The 9,713-nt window shown below is 32.9% G+C and overlaps 1 protein-coding gene across 1 annotated transcript; it reads right to left on the bottom strand.

Annotated features, from left to right (window-relative positions):
• Positions 1-466: 466 nt before the first annotated feature.
• LOC128673025 (uncharacterized protein) lies at positions 467-9,246 on the bottom strand. Its single transcript, XM_053750606.2, has 6 exons — positions 8,994-9,246; positions 7,597-7,833; positions 7,158-7,393; positions 6,424-6,532; positions 3,754-3,929; positions 467-3,590 (listed from the first exon to the last, which is right to left on the bottom strand). The coding sequence occupies exons 1-6, from the start codon at positions 9,142-9,144 to the stop codon at positions 3,444-3,446; spliced, it is 1,056 nt and encodes a 351-aa protein (XP_053606581.1). The 5' UTR covers positions 9,145-9,246; the 3' UTR covers positions 467-3,443.
• Between the last annotated feature and the right edge of the window lie 467 nt (positions 9,247-9,713).

The following is a 9,713-nucleotide window of genomic DNA, read 5'->3' as shown; positions in this document are numbered from 1 at the left end:
GAGAGTACCTACTAATTCCGTTGTAGGTATTCGGTAGTTTTCACAATGTGGCTTTATGTTATTTTTCCTTATCTGTCTTTCTAATATTCGACGTTTAAAGAACGAGAATTTATTAATTTTACCCATAGATTTAGAAAGGGCGGTGCGCGATTTTACCTTGCCCTGGTTTTCTATAAAAAAGATAAAACCTTTAAGTATGTTTGACCTCTCTCTGTTAATGACAAATATTTTAAAGTGCGATAGTGACAAAACATCTATCAATAGCGTATAAACAATTAAAAATTCAACTCTTGTTAAAGGTTTATTTCCTTTAAGACTTAAAAAATGAGGTTCTAAATGAAATTCGCCGGGTTTTTTTATTTATTATACATTATAATAAGTATATAGAATTGCGATCATAGATAGAATACAAACTAAAGTTAATTGTGCTATCTAAAAACTAATGAGGCAGAAAATAAAACTCGTATTATGTTAATATAACAAATATATTCATATGAGCGATCTAGCTGTACATAGACTGTAATAGCTAAATAATATAATCAATTTAAACTAACACGCACCGTAATCTTTTACAATATTTGGTTCACAAAACTCCAACCTCAAAAATAAATTTTCTATCGTCGTTTCAGTCAATATTTAAATAAAGTTGTAGATTGTTTAATATTTTAAAAGTAAGTGCAAACTAAAACAGTCTACACATTTTGAAATCTCTCGCTGCAACAGAAAGGGATGCAAGTATACAAAAGAAAGAGAAGTAATACACACTTCCTTTTCTATCATATACTTTTAACAGTAGCGACAGATCGTTATAAAATATGTAATACTTATAAGTTTTACATATTTTATTACACACATTTTTAGGAATACAGAATTATTTTTTTAATGGCAACTATCCACAAATACTCAAACCTCGACTGAAAAACTAAAAATTACCTATATTATGTACAAACTTGCACTAATAAATACGTATCTATAATAAATTTCGGTGCCAGTTAAAGGCACTGTATAGTTAGGCATAGCTTAAAACCACTTGTTATAATAAACTGGGTTTAGAATAGTGTACATATGGCTGATAATTTTAACAAACATTGTCTGATTAACGAAAGCATAATCTCGATGAGCATATTTTATTTATGTTTTTGCAATATGTAAACCGATGAAATATTAGTTAAAGCCAACTTAAAAACAAGCATCAGATTTAAAAAAATATATTTACACTTATTCGAATTCAGCAAAGAAAGGCGATTCCAAATGTGACACAATTACACAATCTCGAAAAAAATTATCAGCTGCGTCTTCTTCCGTATCAATTCGGTAGAACCACGTGGTTCCACTGAAATGTCCTATTGGACGACAGGATATAACTAATAACACATATGTAGGTTAGGTATGTACTAATATAAGTACTGCTCATATTAAATAAGTTTGTAATTGCTTAACAAGTTTCGTATTCAAGAGCATTCTAATCACAGCATTTGCTTATCGACATAATATTATTAGGAGTATATGAACCAAATTAATGAGAAAGTTAAGTCTAAACAGGCACTAAAATTACGATGGAAATAATTTACAATCTCAGATTTTAACAGAAAATTTGTACATGCTATGTAAATCGAGTTTCAATGTCAAATAATCTACAAACTATATAATTAATTAACACATCCAATTAAATGGCATAGCGCCACGAAAACGAAACCCTTAAACATACAACTAAATCTAAAACTTTATACACACTGAAACTTAAAAATATATGTAAGTATACTTCAAAACAGAATCAAGAAAAAAAACACACTTAAAGAGGTGATTATGTAAAATTATTGTGTGGTTTAAAATAATGTGAAAAACATAATTGATTTTGTTTATTATATAAGTCATTAAAAGATTTCCAATAGGTACAATTTAAAAAATACAATTTTTCTGACATATGTATATTGTAATACACAAGTATTTGAAAATTCGGCTAAAATAGCGGCTAATAATCAACAAACCAACACAATGAATTTGAATTAAACAGTAAACAATTAAACAATATGATTTTTTTTAATGATTACTAAAATAATGAGTCTATTTGGGACATATTTGGTCGGCCGTGATTGGTTGAAGAGCTGTCAATAATTTAAGTTTCATTTTAAGCAGACAAGTAAGACCTAATTTAGAAAAACGAATTAAGAAATGTCACAAAAAATAATAATGCTGTTACCTATATGGTAAATAAACAGAATTCAAATTAAAAGTTATACTGAAACATTTCTTTACAGTTTCTAAAACTACTGGCATAGTTTCACTTTTAATATGGTTTTGTGGAAGAGCCAACTCATGGAAAGATGAATCAGATTATATATAAAGAAATTATATAATTATATTCTTCGAAATATACATCATTTTATTTGTGTGCAATTCGGTCTCAATACCACCGCATATACATTTTTTGGTAAAAATCAAAGACAAAAAAACTAGAGACACGTGGTCAGCGTAGCCACATGAGATAGAACTATTGCTACTGCCCTTGTAAGGTCACAACACACTTCTACCGCATCGCCCGATATGAAAAGAGCTGACAGTGAGTTCAGTTTTATCTGTATATAGTATCAATAATAAACCGTACAGTTATGTAATTTGTAAATTAATACTCTGTCACAAATATTGAAATATTGGGTTAAAGTGTCTATCTATAAAGAATAGAAAATGAACGAGGCATTTGGCAACAATAAAAGCTAATCAAGCAATCTTAACCATTCGATTTGGTGTTGCAATGGCAAAATATTAAGTTCTATAAATATCCGTTTTTAATCTTTATAGACAGACTCTCTTATATTTTATTAAAACAGTTGAAGCACACTTTAAGCTAAAATATGTTTTGTCTCTTTCTGTCAATGCCAAATATTATAAGCTTATGCTTTAACTTGTTTATGAATGAGAGGGTAAGACTTCACGCACTAGACGACTGTAACAGCTTTTATCATCATTACGTTCGGTACGGCATTAACGCTTTCATTTCTAACACTTAAAATAATTAATCAGTATATTCTATTTAAAAGTCAATTTATACTACACCACTCCCATCTGAAAAAACATCATTGAAAAGTGAGCTTTAAAGCGTCTACTGTAGATATATTTTACATTGAATACAAAGAGCTGTAAAGTAGTGAGTTGTCTGCTAATATGTTGTCAATGCGAAATATATCTATCTAGAACGCATTAAAGCTCATATTTCAATGAACAAAACTTTGCATGGTAGGAGTAGTGTCGTATGAATAGGCTGCGATGTCCCTCTTTCGAACTACTCTACTCACTCAGTAGACTGATGGAACAAATTCGCCAGTCTAGTACGTGAACTTTACAATTGCCTAATAACATTTCTATCTACAAACGATTGCATACGCACCACAAAAGCCGGCCAATCAGCTGTTCCTTAGCAATCTTATTTGGCCAATTATTAGGTTTCAAACGCTAAAGAGATCTCCGGCTGAAGGCAAAGGCGCTAACCCCCCCGTCACGTCCGGGAGACGTGAGACGTCTGGAAGATTGTCGAGGTGAGATTTCACTTCGTTCTTGACAGCGAAGATTTTTTGTAGCTTTATGTTGTATTCCTGAAGAATAGAAAAAAAATATGAGTCATTTAGATCTTACTGCAAAGACATTTCTGAGTTCCCAGAGCGTTTCGACCGCTGCGGCCGCGCTGTCTATTCTAAAATTGCAAGTTAAAGTAAAAAAAAAACACCTTATAACTATGGAATTAAAGTCCATAATCACCTCGAGCCTAGCCTCCGCCTGTTTGGCCAAGTCCCGCTGCGCCTGCGCGAAGTCCCTCAGCATGGAAGCGACCCTCCTCCTCTTCTCCAATTCTTCGGAAAGTCTGAGATTGTATTCCGCTAGTAGTTCCACGGCCGAGTTCACCACGTGACTGAGCGACAACGCGGATTCTTTATCTGAAATATAAGTTAGTTTTTATTTTATTTTTCTTTTAAAAGCAGAACTAACATGCCAATACAGTTGAATGCCAATCTTATGATACAGGTGAGAACAAGTGATTAATGAAGATATTATTAGCACATAATATAAATTAGTTTGGATTGAATTAACTTATTTATCTCATTGCCTCGATCGCACCCAACCAGCAAGATGTTTATTGAAAAATGAGCTTTGAAGCCTCGTCAAAATCAAAATCAAAATCAAAATCAAATCATTTATTCAGAAATTCGTCCGTAGACTTAGTTTACATTGACAACAAATTAGCGATCGAATCTGCTTGCTGTCAGCTCTCGTCTTGATGCTTACAGTGGACGTAATAAAGTTCACTTTATAATAAACGTCTTGCCGAGTTAGAATTGCGGTAAAAGTGCGGTAATACCTATATATATAATATTTAAGTATGGCCAATACTGAATACTATTTGAATAAAAGACAATGTTTGGAAAATTGAATTTCGTAGTCAAATAATTTATTCAGATATAGTAGTAACTATATTACTATTTAGACTTAATATCCATGCTTTTAGACAACCTTCATGGTAATAACAGCACTCCCTAAGAGGCGGCTGGATGGCGAATGTAAAAAGTATGTCTACACAATCTTGACATGTGTTCCCATTGAAATATACAATTTCGACATCAATATTTTTCAACATTACGAGTTATAAATTAACTACATATTTGTTATGTGTAAAAAAAAAGTGAAGTTTCAATAAAAATACCAAGATTTGTTATCTTTGTAGTTAAATTAATAATTAAAAAAATAGCTTTAACTGTTATGGCATTATTAATTATACCAAAATGTGCGATAGTCTATGGTAGAGTTTTCCTGCAATATAAAACATTGGGCATATTCTTCCTAGGTAGACAAATGCATAAATTTTTCAAAATAATTTACAAAGCAAGGATCGCACCCTAGAATAGGACCACTCCATAACGTCAGTCTTTCATTTTGTCTAGTCAAACGATAAATTAGTATCCTAATCAAAAGTTCTTTTACAGCTAGATTAAAGATGACCTTGACGAATTGACAACTAATATAATGGAACGCCTTCAGGGTCAGACTGGTTAAAATCAACGCGTGGGAAACCACGTGATGATTATCAAATAAATACTAATTTGAGTGAGTGAGTGATAGAGCATTCCATGTAGAATAAAAATATTTGTTTAGAAGATAGACCAAGGACTTCAGGTGGCTTTTGTAAAAGAATAAGTCTGAACAAGTCGGGTGAAGTATCTGTCATACAACTTATCGGACAGAATATCCAAATAATAGAAAAATCTATGCACAAGTGAAAGAAAGGATTACAAATGCGATATGTTAGCAACTTGTGAACTAATTTGATCCATCAATACCTAAGCCCACGTCAAACAAATAAACGTGGACTTTTTGCAACTCATGGCTCTGTCTACATCGTAAAAAGAGACGTGATACGTACGTATCTATGCACATCACTACAATAGTGGAAAACGGATTTGGGCTTGAATACTTCCACTTCATTGTGAGAAAAACGTTACCCTCCTTTGTAACGCTCAGTCGGATTAAGAAGTGGGAAAGAAAAAATTAAAAAAGAATTTAAGTTGCGTCTAATAATTCCAAACTTGTAATATATTATACTCCTTTGGGTCACTTAATACGACATGGACGGGCGTGGTGACTACTATGCCACGGAGGTCGACTTTGGTTGAAGAATATGGATATCGATACGGCCGCGCTAGTACGGCCACGTCTAGCGTGGCAAACCAAGTGTTGGCTTGATATTGTCAATAGAGGACATGCGTGTCAATGATCACTACTAAATGTGCTAAAGATAGTGTGAAATAGTGAAAAGTAGGAAAGGGGACCCTGGGCTCCGACGCTTAGCAGCGACTGAAGTAACTGGAAATACACTAAAATGAGAGAATGAAGGGAAAGTAACAGGCACGATAGGAAAAGCGATAAATAAGGGAAGCCTGAGCCAGCAAAGGGTTGGTATAGAGAAATAACGATGATGAAAAACCATTACCCAAATATCCCTTGCTATAATATTTTTTGTGACATCCAAATACTTTAGTCCTGACCATGCAAAAACAGTTTAGCCATCCAATTTCATATATATGAAATAGTACAATGAAATTTGATAAACAACAAATTGAGTATGTGTTTCGACATAATTGAATGAGACCCATGCCGATTAATACATTTTTTTGGTGTATAAATCATTGTATTGGCTAAGAATAGTAAATGTATCATTCAAAGAGTAATCACCTATTTCGAGGAATGTTGAACTTATTTATGAAGAAATTCGACGGCGAACCGCTCCCACTGTCTGGGGCCTTAGGAGCCGTAAGTCAAGTCACCACATGAGAGAAATGAAACAAAACCAGGTACTCCAGAATAATAATACTTTATTATCAAGGCATCGGAACAAACGTTCTACAAGTATCAGAATGGCTTTGTAAAGGGGTTTACCTTCTAACTTAGACAATAATTGCACTTCGGACACTTCCGGCGGAAGGGACGCGATGCGCTCGCGCACCGCTTCGTCGCTCGAAGCGCTAGATTCCAATTCTAGCAAAGCCTGGAAGTAAAAAATATTCCATTTATATATGTAGTATATTAATATTTTTAGGAAAAAAATATTTTTACGTCGCATATAATATACTAAAGTTATCACTTTATCGCTAAGTGATACATCTGGTATGGATATGGTAAAACATAGTTCCTAACAAATTTTAAAAGCCTAATATCTGTGTAAAAAGATTATACAACATATTTTGTATTTATTCATACTATACATATTTATTAATAATGATAACTGAGCATTACTTTGTTAAGTCATTACATTTATAGCAATCTTGATTTTAATAAGAATGATATTTCCAAACTTGAAAGAAATTTTGTGCTCTAAGTAATATTTTCGTGAATTAGATTGAGTCATCAATAAATACATCGTAAAATAATCACAATATTATGTGACATAATGTAATCTATAACTGCTTTATACCATCAACATAAGCGTAACAAAGATAAGGCATATATGTAGAAGGGATATTATATGTGAAATAAAAAGCTGTGATGAATTATCACTCTTTTTGTGATGAATTATATGAAGTATAGGCACTTTCACATGTAAAATTTTACATACTAGTATTTCGGAAATGAAATATATTGGCACACATTATCACCACTCAATTTATTATTACCTTAATAAGTTCCTCAGGCTCTGGTGGATCACCAGGTGGAGTCTTCGGGCTCAGTGTGATGTGGGTCTCAATCTGTCCATCCACCTCCACTTTGGTCTCACTGCGCCTCCTCTCGTGGCGCGAGGGCCTCTCCTTGTGTTCTGTCTTCGGCTTCTTCTCCGGTTCTTTGGTTTCAGAGTCCACTGATTTACGCTTACTCACTTTTTTGGGAATCGGAACAGCATCGTTAGGATCCACTGAAATGGTGTTATTATAAAGAATGTGTAAGAATAATTACAAGGATTCACAAGTAAATGATGTGTTACAGTAAGAGAATTGACATTGATCTTCTATGGTAAACTTGTCAGTTAGGTTGTTAAGCCCCCTTTTATGACATCCTTGTAGTGGTGGTGGAAGTGCCTCGTCTATACCAAGATGTTTTGGAAAAAAAGTATATTACCTGCTACTTTGTACTCTTGTATTTTCTGAGCATCGTAAACACCTCTCTCTTGCCAGATGTTCAGAATTCTATGAAGGGAGTTCTTGGTCTTCTCACTGATACCAGTTTTAGCCATATGCTTGAAAGAATCTACAAGGACTTCCCCAAAAGCTTTTCCATATTCAGGACCCTTCTTTTTGCTGTTCTGAATGACATCATTAGCAAGGTACATGAATGTAAGCTGCTTGCTATCTTTAGCTGCAAAAGCCACAATTATTAAGAAATTTAATTCATTAAAATTAAGTATTATTGCATATAAATAAGCTTTACCAAATGTTGTCACATTATTTATATTAAAATGAATAATTCATACTCATTTATTAATAATACCATCATAATGTTACATTACATGTCTGTCTTGAGTTTACTTGATTGGATGTGAGTAAATTATTGTACTTGATACCTGCTACCTAGTGATAATTATGTTTTGTTTTATTTTTTATGTAAGTTAAATACTTTATTGTGAAACCTTTAGGGACAACAAACTAATATCTAATATCGTAAATATTAATTTAAGTTCTCATGTAAGTGACAAATTGTCTTAATGAGAATAAATGTATTTAAACCTAAACCTGAGATGGTAGGTAAACAAAGTGAGTGAGTGTCACTGTTTGTGACATTCAACTTTATGTAATATTTATCCTGACTGGGTTGCAAGCAACCTCTTAAAGCAAGCAAAGTCTTAGTTCACATCACCATTCTCAGAATTTCCATATAGTGCTCACATGGGTGCAAATGGCATAGCAATGCACCCAGTGATTACTTAGTAACTATTGTAATAATAATTAATCTGTATATATTAGGAAAACCAAAAACTATACAGCAAGTGTCGCATCTTACCTTTCTATTTATGATTCAGAAGTCCAAGAGGGCCCAATTTGAAACCCTTGTCCGGCCAAAATGGGAAGTGACGTTTTTATTTATTTATTTGGGACTAAATTAAACTATAAATTGCAAAATATTTTCTAAAATAATATTGAGTTGAAATATGGCTCAAATTGTAGTAATGATGATGATGTGAATGACAACAAATCACATAAAATCTTTCTACTGATTTTTATTATTTATATACCTTAGTACAGGCAGCAGCCTATAGTTTCTTCTTCATTTAAAGAGAAGGTATATTGTAGCTATCTATAATAGTGGTTAAATGCCATTAAAAACGCATTAGGAAATTCATAGAGGTTGCAAATTCCAATTTTTTAAAATGGTCATCTCAACACATTCTGAAGAGTTAAATAATTTGCAAACTGGTTTATTAAAAAGGCGGTTTATTAAGAGTGCGGGGGTTGCGACCTTAACTAGATTTGCTATGCTAAAATAATAGTCCAGAAAATTAATAAATAAAGGTTACATACCTTTCAACAATTCTTTATACCAAGTTTTCACTACTGCGGCATGGTGTTTTCGGTGGTGAATTAACCACAAAGATAATGTTTGAATACTTTGTTGACTAGAATTTAATTCCTGCAGTTTACGTATTAACGCGTTTTCCGTAAACCCAGCCATGGTTAACAATAAACTAAATAAATTACCACGGGAAAGAACACACGCAAACGCAATCGACCAAGCAATTATTCTTATTCATTTGACATTTGACGCCATTTGCTTTCTTATTTTTTTTATGTCTACGCTTGATCTACGCGGCTCTAACTACAAGTATATATGCGTAATTTTGTCTATGGTTATTTTACAGTCAATGTGTGTGTGTGTGATTGCGGGTGGAATTGTGACCCTTAGAACCATGGAATTAGTAGGTACTCCGTCGAAGTACTTACTAAATCCATGCTAAGAACATCTTCAATGTAATGTTCTTATATCTGTGCTTCACAGCCACAAGACTTATATATATCTACCTAGCTAGTTCGTAATACATTTGTAATTATTTTAATGTAGTATTTATGTGATTGTATTTAATACTTATATCTTTATATTTCAACACAAATGTATGTTTTAAAATGGCAGCAAGCAAATTTTCAATAGGTATATATCAATAGAAACCAACTACTTTAATAGATACATACTGCAACAACCCTCTTGAAGTTGTGGTTGTTGCAATTGTAGGTATGTATTTAAGT

Source organism: Plodia interpunctella, chromosome 10, assembly GCF_027563975.2.
Source record: "Plodia interpunctella isolate USDA-ARS_2022_Savannah chromosome 10, ilPloInte3.2, whole genome shotgun sequence".
NCBI lineage: Eukaryota > Metazoa > Arthropoda > Insecta > Lepidoptera > Pyralidae > Plodia > Plodia interpunctella.
This window is presented reverse-complemented; position numbering and strand designations above follow the sequence as displayed.

What these genes read in the sequence shown, in the direction of transcription:
- LOC128673025 (XM_053750606.2), bottom strand. Translation starts at nt 9,144, where the DNA reads ATGGCTGGGTTTACGGAAAACGCGTTAATACGTAAACTGCAGGAATTA. An exon ending in GTATAAAGAATTGTTGAAAG is followed by an intron (nt 7,834 to 8,993) that starts GTATGTAACCTT and finishes TGGCTTTTGCAG; the next exon opens with CTAAAGATAGCAAGCAGCTT. An exon ending in AGCCTGAGGAACTTATTAAG is followed by an intron (nt 6,533 to 7,157) that starts GTAATAATAAAT and finishes TTTTACTTCCAG; the next exon opens with GCTTTGCTAGAATTGGAATC.